This window comes from Rissa tridactyla, chromosome 2, assembly GCF_028500815.1.
Source record: "Rissa tridactyla isolate bRisTri1 chromosome 2, bRisTri1.patW.cur.20221130, whole genome shotgun sequence".
Taxonomy (NCBI): Eukaryota; Metazoa; Chordata; class Aves; order Charadriiformes; family Laridae; genus Rissa; species Rissa tridactyla.
Window position 1 is genome coordinate 103,619,069 of NC_071467.1, and position 15,402 is coordinate 103,634,470.

Consider the following 15,402-nt stretch of genomic DNA (forward strand, 5'->3'; position numbering starts at 1 on the left):
CTTTCTCTTTCAAAATATTCTATTATAAAAAACAAAATTAGTGGATTAAGTTCTTAAAACCAGCTAAGTTCCAAATAGCCCAGAATTCAAAGGGAGCAGTAGTAGTACGATGGTTTGTATGTTCCAGTCCTGATGTAGTATCTAAAGCAAGTATCCTTGATGTAGTATCTAAAGCAAGCAAGAACAGCCTTAGGGCATTTTTTTGGTCTTCTGCCAAGCAATAACAGCCTTTCAGGATTAATCCAGTAACTGAAGGCCTTGAGGATTCAGCAGGGTGCTTCAAATACCTCACTTTGTGGATTTATAATCCCCAGTGTCCAAAGGCAAGGCGAGTTTCATTTTTTCAAGTGACAATATCAGCTTTTCTTTAACTGGGACTTCATGCCATAATGCTCCCAAGATGACAAATAAGAGGTAGTTACATTTTCCACAGAGCAAAGGGACTCAGTGTTGCAATTCCACAAAGTGAAAGTTAGTAAGACAGCTGGGTGATAAGTGATATTTCCTGTTGGTCCAGAGGAAGCGAAGGAAGATGTTAATCTGAGAGAAAATGAGAGTGCCCTTCCTTGTGTAAGTTGTTCACTCTCACAGGGAAAAGTCAGGAGAATTCGGATATTTGCTTTGAGTTGGGCTGTGTAAGGAACAGTCCTGTAGCACTGTCTGAATGGCCTGAAGCCATCTAACACCACTCCAGAGAGAAGCAAACTCCTGTTATTTGATAGGGCAGGGAGGTACTTAACTCTTTCATCCTCAGAGTTGAAAGTAAATAAGGATACGGCTGTTCCTTTAAATGCTTTCTATGGACAATCTGTTTCATCTTACATGTCGACCTTAATTTTGACTATTGACTTGTGTGCTTGGGTATTTTTAGCACTTTCTGCCACATAGTTAGTTTCATTGGGGTTGTTAAATGGGAGTCATAGCCTAATAAAACTTATTGTAGAAGAGATTTTTTTTCCTTTAAAAAAAAATGTTAGCAGCTTAGTTGAAAAGTATGATTTAGAATGTAATTGATCTATGACAAAATTAAATATACACAGCTTTTTGTGGCCTATCAATTTACATGTTTTCTAAAGTTTTTTAAAATTGTTGATTAGTATTTATTTTATATTAAAATCAGTCTAATGTTCTAATTAAATACACAGTTCTGAATCTGCGGTGGGAATAATGGTTTTGTGGTTATTTTTCTGTACCTGATGTGGGATTTATGAAGTCCTTAACTTAATTTTCCTGACTCTAGTGGGCTTAGGTTTTGTGACTGATAAAACAGGTAACTGCGTCATTGTCACTTCACAACCTTGTGTACTTTATGGAACTTCTAGAAACTACCCAAGATGTTTGTAAGCTGCTTGATTTGATTTATTTCCATAAATGAACGTTCCTAAACAAACGGGGTGATTATTTCCCCAAAACATGGAATTAGTATGCAGGGCTGCCATGGTCTGTAACAACAGTGCTTCTGAAGTTTTCCTTCTTTGTGCACCTCTCGAGACGCACATGTTCCTCAGGCAACTGAGCTAGACGCACTTTCCTGCTCGGAGAAGCTACTTCTACCTCCTGAGCTGGTACTGCTGTAGGTTACGTTGCGGGTCACGCAGTTACTGCTTGAGTTGAGACAGTTCCTTCATGAAGTCTCTGAATTTGACTTTGAATGGAATCCGTGCTGTGGTAATTGAAGAGTTTGATATTTGGGGCTGTGAACGATAGAAGCTCTAAGGATTGGGTGGCCTCTAGTGGAGAGACACTGCTGATGGGAAACCAGAGCTCAACAGTGGGCATGTGATAAATAGACACATCTGAAAGACTTTGGGTGAGAAACACTGAACAAGAGGTGCTTCTCAGTAGCTTTTGTCAGATCTGTTGCATTTCCATTTCATAATGCAGATATTTGCTACCTTCATTCCTAATTTGGAAGTTGCTGCTTTGACCTTGCCACGCAAGAGGTGGATGGCAAGAGGTGGATGGCTGTCTTTACCTTTGGATTGCTACTGAGGAGGAAGATGCCACAGAAGCTCTCTTAGACTGCACCTACATTATCTATTGTGAGAACACTACACAGCTAGTGTGTTCAGGTGCACACCTGTGTCTCAGTAGTGGGAGGACCCTGGATCTGCCAGTGTACTCCTGTCTCCCAGGCAGTTTCCATAGAAGGGAAGATTGGTGATAAGCCAGGCAAGAGACACAAAATATTCAAATAAGTCCCTAATCTGGATTCAGGAAACTCGATACATTTCCTCTGTCTGTGTTAGGAAATCAATGGTTATCTGCAAATAAATAATTATAATTAGAATGGATTTTTTTTAAAGCAAAATGGTAGCATGACCAGCAAAGACTTTTGTGTTTGTCCAAGCTTTGCTTTGTCTGCCTCCATCCAATATGTCAAGCTCTGTAGAAGCCACAGCTGCTGCGTTTATCTGGCATTCTCGGGGTTCTTGATGTATGCACACTAGACTGCAAGACCATTTTAGTGTAAGGTTTCAGAACATATTGAAGATAAGAGAATATACTTGTGGAGGGGAAACCTCAAGAAGAGAGACTTAACTTAAGAATCCTTTTTCTGAACTCTGTTTAGACAGCCATTCAGTATATATTTATTTAAGATTAATAATTTAGAATTTCATGACATTTGTGAAGTAATTCTATTTTTTTTTTAATTTCTATATTCTAAAAGCTTCAGATATTTAATGGTAAGGTCTGGCTCGGTTCTGGAAGCTGATAAGGTCTAGGTGCTCTGATTCATTCTGAATAACGGGAGTCAAACTTAATGCCTTGCTCTCAAGTTTGTTTAGTTGCCTTTTAGGCATCTATTTGACTCTTGAGCCTTATTGACTATTTCTGCTATGGTATTGGCACTGATCAATTTAAAAGAAAAAAGAAATAATAAATACGCAGTTGTGTGTAGGCCAGGTATAAGAATCCAAAATGACCGTGCTACAATATGCTAATTCAAATGGTAAGTGAAGCCAAGCATAAACGAAATAATAAACAGATGTGAGTCACCAAATATAGAACACTTAAGTCCTAGCTGCAAAGGGACACAAATGAGATGATAGGGTATTAGTAGAAAGATGCAATTTACGGGTCAGAATGTAATAGTAACCTTTCACTGTGAAAATTGAAAATTAACCTTGGGAGTACTGGATCATTTACAGCGCTTATGGTACTTTTATTGAAGAAGAAGAATCTCTAAAAAGACTTCCTGGGATTTTTGAGATTTTTAAAATGGTGCTTTTCAAAGTGTGTTCTTTTCTCTTCTGTAGCTGCATCTTGCTGTATTTTTATTTAGTGATGCCTACACAAATGGCACTACTAGGTAGAGTTTCTTAGGGGTTTACACACAATTTTTTTTTTTCCAGTTTTAAATTTTCATAGAAGCTATGGTGATGTACTTGCTTTGGGTGAAATTCTTAGTGAGCATTAGTCATCGTGTCTTATCTAGGGATTTTACTACTTGCATGCCTTTTATCAGACTACTTGATTTTTTTTTTTTTCATCTTACCTGAGACTAACAGCAGAGGCAGGTTCCATAAAAATAATATGAACTTCAATATAATTACCCCTCTAATAATTTAAAAATCTAGTTTCCAATAATGATTAGCATTTGGAAAAATAAAAAGTATTAATTTTTTGAAGGAATAAACCGCACGGTGGTGTTGATAGAAAGCATAACATAGAAGAAAGTAGAAGCCAGGTGTCATGCACTTTAAAGCAGCAAAATTTTTTTGAAAAAAACAAATCTCTAATGCGTGCGTTTAAGATGTCATGTAGCAGTAGCTAATAGTGATAATTGTATAATGCAGCATTTCTGGGTCTGTGAAAGGGACTTTCACAAGCACGTTTGTGGGATGCAGTATTGCAACCTTGGTTTCCATCTCATTTGATATGATAAGAACTCAATTATATTATTGTTGAAACAAAGCAATAAAACGACGTAAGTGAACAAAGTAAGCTAAAATAAGATCCTTTGCTTATCTATTTACTACATATTACAGTGTCTCAAATTGCAGGTAATTGTAGAACAAATTAGAATGTTCTATATGGAAATACTCCCCAAATTTTTTCTTACATAGCAGTGTCGTTGGTACAGGAGTTGTGTTCTGGTTTTGCCTAATTTCTATTGGATGTCCTTTAAATATTATTGAATATATCTCTGTTTTTTTAATTAGAATTGTTATTTCTGAACAATATATTCTAAATACCTTATTTGCAGGAATAAGTTCAGCAGTAGTTTTTTGGCTTTAGCCTAATCTATATAACGGTATAATAGACCTTTCACACTTAAACATATGTCTCCTCTTCCCTTTTTTTTTCTTTCTTTTCTTTAGGTAGCTCTGGTGCAGTGGACAGAGAGTGTTGGTCTTACTCTGGTTAACAGGGATTTGACCTCAATGCAGCTGAAGACCCCTGGTGGACACATTCTGACGTACTATATTCTGCAGATCTTTCCCTTCACTTCTGAGAGCAAGCGCATGGGGATCATAGTTAGGGTAATTTTGGGGGTGTTCTGGGTGTTGGTTTTTATTTCTCAAAAAATATTTTTCCTGAGTTTTTATTTTTATAAAATTAAGTAGAAGCTTAATCCTTCATGGAATGCATTTCACAAGATTTTCAAAAGGAAAATATACCTTTGACACAGGTATACATGAAATACTAAGCAAGCAATTGTAGAAAAATCAGGCAAACCTGATGTTGCAGAGAGCTTAGTAAAGCATGAGCTCTTCTCTTACATGGGAACATGTTAATTTTCCTACTTCACAGTTAGCCTCTGATGCTGCATTTGTTTTTAATTTTCCATTTGTTTTTTCATGCAAAATACATTGCTGCTTCATGGCTGAAATGTCTTACAATAGTAGTTAGCATCTTTCTATACTACTAGTGCTGCTGCTTTTACAGAGCCAGTGCAGCTATCTGAACTGGCGTGTATATACAGCACAACCCACAAGGGCTAAGATTTATGAGATATGTGCTTAGTTGTCTTCTAGATGCCCAGCTGGGAGCAGAGTAATGATCATTAAAACCTCAGATGAAGGGAAGCCGTAACACCATGCTAAAAGGAAGGTTAAACCCCTGCAAATGTTAAGCGATCTGCACTACATCTTTCTACCTTCTCCCTGCCTAAAGTCAGACACCATAGCAGAACAGCTTCAGACAACATTGTTAAATGGTTAGATCAGTACCAAGTCCCAGTTAAATAGGTGTCAAACTCATGCGATTTTTTGTTTGTTTGTTTGTCCATGACGACAAGACAGGCATGCCATCAGCCTTAGGCAAGGATACTGCAGGCAGAATATGTGCATGCTCAGGTCTGGAGAGACCTTGGCAAGTCTGTGTTTCATTAGGTGAGGCTTGCCCTAAGAGCCTGTTTTATAGCGACATGTTCGGAGATACTCTAAGAAGCTTGCAAATCAGGCGAATTTCTTCCTTCTGCGACAGACCATACCTCAGAAACTCCTGATTTGGATGCAAGCATTTACATTAGGTTATTTGTAAATTTCTAATTACTTAGGCATTTCAAAGATACAGAGCAAACTTTCTGTTGTGCCATAAAGAAACGAAATGCCACCAAAGAAACAAAATAGTAGTTAGAGGGGGCGTAACAGTGATATCTTAAAATTTAGACGGGCAGTTTAGGGACGCTTAGAATCTGTTATTCACATTGACTTCAGTTAGAACTGATCCTCTTATATGAGAAAGTAGGTACATATGAAAATATGTACCTCGATGGAAGTAGTAACATGAAGTAATAAAATTTACCCAGCTCTTGGCAAGGTACTTCATCGTTTATAAAAGGTAATACATTGACTACTTCAAAAGACAGTTAGGTTACTGGTAGGTATTGTTTTGACTGTCTAAACAGGGGGATTTTTTCCCCTTTATTTCTTTTGTAAAATTTTAGGAGGAATCTTCAGGAGAAATTACATTTTACATGAAGGGTGCAGATGTTGCAATGTCCACTATTGTACAGTACAATGATTGGTTAGAAGAAGAGGTAAGAAACAAAATCAAAATTTATAAAAAAAAAGTCAAAATATTGGGTATTATTGCAATAGGTTCGAAGGACAACCTGAGCCAGTGCAGTAATGGGTTTTGAAGTCCAGTTACATATATCCTGAATGGGTTTTAAGGGGTTAGAATCACTCCCAATTCTTGAACAACCCACAGGAAAAGCAAAGCTGGTAGTCACAGTAGAACACGTTTCTACTTAAAACAAGGAAATTTATTTTTCATTGACTGACCTTTCACATAAAACCTAATTACTTCTGAGAAGTATTCTGCTATAAACCTATTTATCCTGAAATGCCCTTCTTATATCAAATTCTGCAGTGAGGTATGATTATGAATTAGGAAGTTCAGTAAGGGGTGCAGCCAAACTGAAATAGGTTTTTGCCACATTTATTGAACTTAATATAAAATAGTTAGTGACTGAACTTCAAAACTGATTAATACTTTTCCACTGTGTGGCTCTAGTAAGTACCAGCAATCATCTTATTTTGACCCTACATACAGACAATATGTTAATACAATGATTACACCATGTATGTTCATAATGGTATTGGCAATATGAATCAATATCTGCTGCAGGGCAGTTTGATTTATTCGGGGACATGAATAAATTAAACTCCCTCAAGACCTAGCAAAATGTCATAAAAATTACTTTTGGCGATAATGATGCACAATTAATTGTAAAATACTTGTTTAATTTATTTAGCTTTATGAGGTCAAATCAATAAGTGTTTTGCACTGGACAGCCTTGTTTTTCATTAAGACATGCTATTCCATGGCTATTTTTAATGTGTAGATATTTTTCTGATAAGAGGTATGTTTAGTGGAAAAAGAAGATACAGCTCTTGTTATGTGCCTCATAATAGTTTTAATTTATTTTACAGCTTCAACCTAAAAGAGGTTTCTTTAAGCTAGGAGAGGAAATCTAACTGGCTTACCAATAGCATACCACTTCATTTGGGGGACCTGAAGCATAATTGCTTTTTATTCTGCTTGTGGCTTCTCCAAAAAAACAGTCTAAAGAAACACCAATATCCCCTGCTAGCATATAGTATAGAACGTGCACATGTGGTTGAATATTTGTGTAATTATTCTGTGGTTTGGTCCATTTAGTGTGGTAATATGGCACGAGAAGGACTGCGTACACTGGTTGTTGCCAAAAAGTCACTGACTGAAGAACAGTATCAAGATTTTGAGGTATGAGGGGACAGAGGGATCTTGTGCTTCACCATGTTTAGTTACTTCAAGGGGAACATTTCTCTTTTTTGTTCTATTAAGGTGGCAAAAAGAGATGATTAAGATGTCAATATGGCACGCAATTGATTAGATATTTTGTCATTCGTTAGTGATTGTTCTGCAGTCATACATAGGATACTGTTTTGCTTTATTATGTGACTGGACAGTGTTTTCCTAGAAGCTAGTGTAATGTTAATTCTGTAGCTTCAACATGACCTAAAAAATCTACTTGTCCTCAAAGATAAGAGCAGTTCCTGCTTAGATGCTGTGATGCCTAATTCTTAATAGTTCTACAGAAGGCATTCTCTTGCGGTGATCTGTCAGAAAAAAACACAACATTGGGTGTAAAGTAAAATTTGCTCTTTTAATCTTATTCTTCGTTAAAGACATTTAAAGGCAAATGTTTAGCCTAGTGAATCCGTATTATAGCTGATTGGTAGACTGAATGTATACTTCATGAGTCATAGCAAACTCTAAGGGGTTTTGTGTTTGTGCAAACAGAGTCGATATAACCAAGCAAAGTTGAGCATACATGATAGAAACCTGAAGGTTGCTGCTGTTGTAGAGAGTTTGGAGCGAGAAATGGAGTTGCTGTGTCTCACTGGAGTAGAAGATCAGCTGCAAGCAGATGTTAGACCAACTCTAGAGATGCTAAGAAATGCTGGAATAAAGGTACTAAACATATACTGCTGACATAACAGGTTATCATTTATCAACTTTTTTTTTAACAAGACCTGAATTATATTACATTCATGTTCATTCTGCATAAGAAATATGTCAAGTCCTAAGCACATTCTGGGCATGAAACAAACAAGACATTGTGCGCGAAGTTCCTTTGTCCGCTCCAGGTTTCATTGATCTCAAGCTTACTTCTGTAGGGAAATTACCAATGGATAAATGTATGTGACTCCCTGACTGTGTATCCCCTGACTGTCTACAGTAAACTGCCCTAGCTGACACTAAATGAGATTGGCACAAGATTCGTATGATAACAATGTTTTCAGGGTTGGCACTCAAAAGAAGTCTCAGCAAAAATCAAAAGGTGCATTGGTTGAACTAGAATTCAGAACTGCCCTTGCAGAGTTTGTCCAACTCACGTTAAAGGGACAGTGTGAAAAGATCTGCACAAGAGTTTGTGCTGTGTTTTGTTCATAGGCAGGCTGTGCTAGACAGCTGTCAAATGCACATTTATTGAGAGAGGGTTTGAAGTAAAGATATGAACAATATCTGAGGGGAGTGGGCACGATTATATACGTTTTGCTTGAAGCAGTGTCAAACTGCACAGAAAAGGTGTGTTGCCTTTGCATTGGTTAAATGGAATCAGGTACAATTTTTTAGCCTCACAAGGAGGGTAAGTTATTTTGCTTTGCAGCAAGTGTGGGGAATCTCCCTTTTTGTGAGACGAGTGGGAATGCATGAAGCTCTGCCTTGGGACAAATGATGAGCCAGCTGAGAATTTATGCGTTAGAATTAGCGGGCAGGCATTAGTGGACAACATTATGGGGAGTGTCTGCTACAGACTGCCTGATCAAGAAGAAGTACAAGAGGCCTTCTTCAAACAACTGGAAGAAGCCTCACATTTGCACGTGCTGGAACTTGTGCTGGACTTCAACCACCCCAGTATCTGCTGGAAGGGCAACACAGGAGGGCACAAGCAAACCAGGAGAATTTCGAAGTGCAATGACAATAATTTCCTGACACAGATGATTGAGAAGTCAACAAAGGAGAGATGCTACTCAAGCTACAACAAACAAGAAGGAATTGGTCAGGGATGTGAAAGTTGGTTGAGGGAACAGCCTTGGCTGGAAACACAATAGTAGCTGTAGATAGGTCATAAAATTATAGATCATTTGGTTATTGATGAGAAAACACGAGTCCCTTGTCCATTCATTGACCCACCTGGAAACTAATGAAAAGGATCTTACCTGAGATGTACAGGAAAAGAAGGCGTACAGTTTAATAAAATTGCAGCTGTTCGCTTAGTAACTATCCAGTAGTAACTCCTGCGGCTTAAGTTGTTCTTCCTGTGTGGTCTGTTTGGTTTGGGATAGGGCTAATGGTTTTTCATCCAGCTGTCCTTCAACTTTCTTGGTGTTAAGGGGCTGAGGGAGAGAGAGCTGTCTCACTTTAACAACAGATGGATCCTCAGCCTTATTCCTTAAACTTTAATGCTTTCATCCCAGTTCTGCATGGTCAGTGGGCAGGACCTCTTTGGAGCATTGGGACTGTAGCTCTTCCTCTAGGATATGCTGTCTCATTGCTTGGCTGCTGCTTTCGCATAGATTCTCACTAGAGTCACACGCTGTTGTGACAAACGTTATCTCTTTTGTAGTTGTCTGCATCCTCACTCTTTTGCTCAAGGTGTAGTGTCAGGGCCATAGGGAAAGGCTTTTATGCTTTACCTGCTGTTCAGGTATGCCAGTGGGTTTCTCCAGAGTTTCATCTTGTCTTCATGTAAATTGAGACATTGGCCCTTGTGAGAAGGGAAGGAGAATGAAGCTGCCTGAAGTAAAGACAGTTCTTTTCTGCTTTGTGTGTTATCACAGTAAAATCTGCCTATTCATTTTAGTTAAAAGTGCTCATATCAGTATGTTTTCTGTGGTAATTCAGTCCCAAAAGGTACCAGAAAAAGGTTGGAGAGATGTCATTTAGATTTGGAGAACAGATGTGTTAATGTCCAATGGAGTAAACTTTTACGTTATTTTGCAGATATGGATGTTAACAGGAGATAAACTGGAGACAGCAACTTGCATTGCGAAAAGTTCTCACTTAGTGTCTAGGACTCAAGATATTCACATTTTCAGACCTGTAAGTATAGTTCCAACTTTTTTGTTGGTTCATTAAAGGACAGCTAACAACAATGTTGTTTTATTTGATTAGTAGTTGGCTGCTTGTTGACAACTGATGGGTACTGAGTGTCAGAATAATGGTCAAGAGAGTAGTACTTAGGTTGTTATTCAGGGATGTAGAATTACAAAGCATTGCTTCTGTTTAAAGGTGCTTTTTTCTAGATTTGATAATATACTACAGAAATGTTTGTACACATGTTTGGGTGACCCAGGTTCAATATGCACTTTACACTCTTCACTTATACATAGAACATAGTAAGGTACCTCTGAATAATGACGGAGAGGGGTCTGTGTGAGGTGTTGAGCCAGCAGGAAAGTGTATCCAGGAGTTTAGGCTATCTGAATGTGGTCCTTGCTTGTTCTAGCATTTTTATTAATAGAACTCTTTGGAGTCAAGCAGAATTAATCCTGAATTAAACTGTGATGCCAGCATTCCCTGTATAGACATAGTTCAAATCGGTATGAAGAACTTTGAATATTTTTGTATATCATGATATATATTTGCATTTTATTAACAGACTGTTTAAGATAATTGTTAGAAAGGTAAGCCGAATATCTTTTTGTATACATTTTGGTTATATTTGCATAGCATCAACTCTACTGAAGCCAAACAAAAATAGATTTTCCAGACTTTGACTGATGCTGTGTGATCAGACATAATATGTCTGTGTTTGTTTTAAATGAACCACTTGCACCTACAGAAATAATTATATGAATATAATTTACATGTAAATGTAGTTTCTTCTGAAGCATCAGAATGGCAAATTAGGCCCTGCAGACTACTATTTGCAATTAAATTATTAATGCTTCTGATAAAACTTCAGATCAATTTTTGTTGACCTTTCCATGTTGTAACACCACAAATTAAGTCTTCCAGAACAAAATCTATTTAGTTGAGTCAGATTTTTATTTTCATTACCTCGACTGGTAATAAGAGATCAGCATAAAACTGTGTTAACTTAGAGTATCCAAAGTTTTAAATTAGTTAGAAAATGGCTTTATACAGAATTATTTCTGTGGCTGTATTTGTTGCAAAGAAGTAACTTCTGGATTAATATAAGAACATACCAAGCACTCTGACACTTCTATTTTAGTTATAACTTAGTAAATAAAAAGTTATTTACTGCTTTGGCTTCCCTAAAAAATGCCTTTTGTTTTTAATGTTCTTCCTGTTTATGCACCAAGTACTGACATCTCTTAATCTCTGTAATGCAGAAGGATTATAATGGGCCAGTTCCATCCAGGGTTCCTAACAGTTGGCAGACAAGGAGCTTTCTCTTTACATGTTTAATTGTGGGAAAGAAGGAAAAAAATTTCTGAATTGAGGCATGTGTATAGTTTTTTCTGTTTGCAGGTGCTTTTTAATGTAGCTCACATTTTATGTGTAGTAGAGCCCATCTGAAGGGAGAAAGGTCTTTGGACTACATCTGATCCTGGGTAGTAGTGGGCCAAAGACAAAACTTCTTAGAAGTTGTTTAATCAAGTGCTGACAGAGACGAAATTGGAAGTGTAATCAGAGTTTGTGTTTTATTCTGTGCTTGGAATGTTGTCTTGCATGATAGTTCTAAAATACATCGATCTTTTATTGGTGAAAAAAACAAAAAACCAAAACTGACAGTCTCCTCAAAATCTGATTATAATTTCCATTTTTCATGTTCTGTGTTTCTAGCTCAAAACCTTCCAAAATCTATTTGGGAACCTTTGACCATTTTTTGCATTTGATAGCTGGGCCTTTCTGAAACAGTAATTATGTAAATAAAAAAAATCTATGATGTAGTTCTTTTGTATTATGCCATTTGATCCTGTTTGCAAACTCATGCAAGATCCAAAAGGATTCGTACTACTGAGCATTTTTGTGCCTTTTGAAATCTGTGTCTACTTGCCCAAACTGGAGGAACTATTAATTTTAACATTTTGCATTATTCTAAGAACATATTTTACTGGTTAATAAATAAAAGTTTGGGGGGGTTGCTCGTTTTTTTTGTCTGTTGTTTCTCTAGCCCTGCCACGATGGAAAGACTCAGGTCAGCTTGAATTTAAGATATTTTAATGTCGTTAATTCATTAAATTTTTAGCCCTGGTCTACTTTGGTGAGGAACCACTTAAGCTGACTACATAGGTTTTCCTTGTTTGAAGGTTACTTTTTCACTCCGTAAGATTCAAGGATTGTAGTCACATCCCATGGGTATTGGGCTTGCACTGGGATAAAACACTTGTTGAAGAACTAAGGCCTTCTGGGTTCAAGTGCTCGAAACCTAATTTACTTAGGCAGGTTTTTTATTTTTAAGATTATAACAAAATCTTTTAAGTGAGTGTTTTTTATTGAAGGTTACCACTCGAGGAGAGGCTCACTTAGAACTAAATGCCTTTAGGAGGAAGCATGACTGTGCCTTGGTGATATCTGGGGACTCACTTGAGGTAAGAATTTATGTTCAAAAAGTAAAGTGTCAGTGTCTTCATGCTCTTAAACTTTTTTCTGATATTTGCCCATACTTTAAGTTGTCCTTAGAGATACTTTTGTTTTTCACTGAGTGATAATTATGGGATATATGTTCTAGATGTGCCAATGTTGTTGGTTCTCTGATCTCTGGATTTTGTATGCAGTGTGCTTTAGTATTAGCTCTTCTCTTAACCCCAAAGCATGTTGGCTCTCTAAATGAATGAGAAGTGTCAGCTTAAAATACTAAAGCCACAGTCAGGAGAACGTGTCTTTTTTTCCCCCCAAATGGATGTTGTGCAAGCAAAACTTCATAAAAGAATTCTTTATACTATTTTCTATTAGACTACATGTAGTGCTATTTAATAGTAAGTAAATTCAAGTGTATTTTCTTTCCTTAGGTTTGTCTAAAGTATTATGAGCATGAATTTGTTGAGTTGGCTTGTCAGTGTCCTGCTGTAGTGTGCTGCCGATGTTCTCCCACCCAAAAAGCTCATATTGTGAAACTGTTACAGCACCACACTGGAAAACGCACGTGTGCAATAGGTAACTGTTGATGCGATCTTCATTTGCAGTAGCTAAAATCTGTAATAAACTTAAGCAGTAGATGGCACCATTGAGAAATACTTGAAACAAAGCCAAAGAGACTTTATCAACAGCCAGGTATTATGTAGCTGTAGCAGAAAATGCTGTTCCATGAGAAAGGTGTGGTTATCCTCCTTAGTCCACAGGAAGAAGGTCGCAACTGATGAAGTAATCAGTCATAATCCATAGATTAATTGTAAGAATGTAAAGGTACATAGGAGGTTTCTAAAATACTGTAAGGCCAGGAGAGTAAAACCTCTGAAGAGCTGAATATTGCAGTGACATTTTCCAGGTGATGGAGGAAACGATGTCAGCATGATCCAAGCAGCAGACTGTGGAATTGGAATTGAAGGCAAGGTAACGTTAACAGTTTCATTGTCAAATATGTACTACATAGTAGTTTCGTAACATGGGATTAGAAGCTTTGTTCTTAAACTGTAGTGAATTAATAATTTCTAAGATGATAAAAATGCTTGGTCTTTGAACTAATATTTTCTTTGCCTCTGTGTCCTCTGCTTTATTTTTTTAAACACAAAAAGCAAGAAAAGCAGGAAACAGTATAGTTATTTCTGCGTAGTATTTACCTGAAAGAAGCAGGATAGGTGATTAAACTTACTTGTTACAGCCAGTTTATCTTAGAATATGCTCAAAAAATTGTCCTTTGGGTCTCTTTGCAGGCTTGATCTCTGAAGTAGGAGCAAACTTGACTTTTGAAATTAATTATCACTTAGAATTTTGAAATTTGAAACACATCTTTTACACTGGGTTTTATATTTGGAATATTTGTGTTTTGTTCTAGGAGGGAAAACAAGCTTCCCTAGCAGCTGACTTTTCTATCACACAGTTTAAACACATAGGTAGGCTGCTGATGGTACACGGTCGAAACAGTTACAAAAGATCAGCAGCACTTGGTCAATTTGTCATGCACCGAGGCCTTATTATTTCAACTATGCAGGTATTTAAAATTTCATTTTCTGAATAGTTAAAAACACTATGTCTGTCTTTGAAATGTCACAAAATCTTAACTACTATTGTTTAGTTATTTATTGCAATGTTTTATATATAGAATTATATTAGATATATATAATTATCTGCTTTTTGTAGGCTGTATTTTCATCAGTCTTCTATTTTGCATCTGTTCCCTTGTACCAAGGATTCCTAATGGTAGGGTAAGTCAAAACGAACAGTTACGATACCTGGTAGTAAGTACAGCAAACTAACTTGTAAAATAACATCATGTAGTTGGTGTGTGCCACGTTTTTCATATGTCTATCATTGGTATGCTACCAAAATCTGAAAGAAGAAAAAAAAGTCAAACTAGGTTGAATGTGCGCTATATGAGGGGGGGAACCTCATTTTCAGTTCTCTGAAGAGAGGGATCTGCATGGCCTTAGAAGAAGATGCCGTATAACCTTTTTCACATATGGTGTGAAAACAATAGTGGAATCTCCGAGAGCAGTTTCAGCTGTTACACAGTTTGCCCTGCAAGCCTCAGTGAGAATCACAGATTTTTCTGTTAAAAATGGAGCTGAAGCTACTGACTGAAATTTCCTCTGAGAGTGCACTACCTGAGTCTGCCACGTAGATCTCCCTTCGGGTGAATGCGTGCAGGATTAGGAGCACCCGGGCCTTGTTGCAGAAGCTGCTTTAGTAAAATGGTTCCCCAAGTCATACAGCTGAGGCGTATGCATATATTAGTCCTTCTCTCTGCCCCTTCTGTCCTAAGAAGTTCTTTTTATACTCCTTGTAAACAGTAACAACCTAAATCAGTAGTAACTTAAATCATAGTCAAATCAAGGTCTGATTCTACCAGACTGTGCAGAGGAAAGCAGTAGACCTCTCCAAAATGTTGGTAAATAGTTGTGCTAAGTTCTTGGTAAGTACATACTGAACTATACATCTGGCATGTGTGTACTAAAATCCAAAGCCACTTACAGAGCTGTTAGGATTTTTGTTCATCCACCGACCTGTACCACCATTCTGATGTCCAGAATATAGCACTTGTTTTTTCTTCAGTTTTCATGCTGTCGTCTGTGGTTGAATTTAAATGTCAGGTCTTTGAACTGGTTGTCCAAAGTGCAAGTGCACAGGGGGTATGGTAACAGGTGATAAGCTTGGGTGATACATGTAGAAGACAGACATGTATTTACTGGTTTTGAATGTATAAAAGCTCTGTAACTTCTCACGACGGGCAGCTCTCAGAAGCACAGGAGCAGGTTGCATGTGTAAAGCTGTATTGGTAAGCTGCCTCAGTACTGGGTAGAAGAACCAGTTTAATTCCAGTTACGTAAA

At 37.3% G+C, this 15,402-nt stretch overlaps 1 protein-coding gene across 9 annotated transcripts in view; it reads left to right on the plus strand.

The window, feature by feature from the left end:
- The window catches only part of ATP9B (ATPase phospholipid transporting 9B (putative)), a 174,748-nt gene that overhangs the window by 145,961 nt on the left and 13,385 nt on the right, over positions 1-15,402 (plus strand). For 7 of the 9 annotated variants that reach the window (XM_054192859.1, XM_054192857.1, XM_054192858.1 and 4 more), the window contains 10 exons: positions 4,326-4,487; positions 5,897-5,989; positions 7,117-7,200; positions 7,741-7,911; positions 9,949-10,047; positions 12,417-12,506; positions 12,927-13,071; positions 13,403-13,467; positions 13,910-14,065; positions 14,215-14,279. In XM_054192859.1, the coding sequence (XP_054048834.1) occupies positions 4,326-4,487; positions 5,897-5,989; positions 7,117-7,200; positions 7,741-7,911; positions 9,949-10,047; positions 12,417-12,506; positions 12,927-13,071; positions 13,403-13,467; positions 13,910-14,065; positions 14,215-14,279 (1,130 nt within the window). The remainder of the gene's footprint in view (positions 1-4,325; positions 4,488-5,896; positions 5,990-7,116; positions 7,201-7,740; positions 7,912-9,948; positions 10,048-12,416; positions 12,507-12,926; positions 13,072-13,402; positions 13,468-13,909; positions 14,066-14,214; positions 14,280-15,402) is intronic. The other 2 variants (XR_008465058.1, XR_008465059.1) reach the window with 1 other exon arrangement.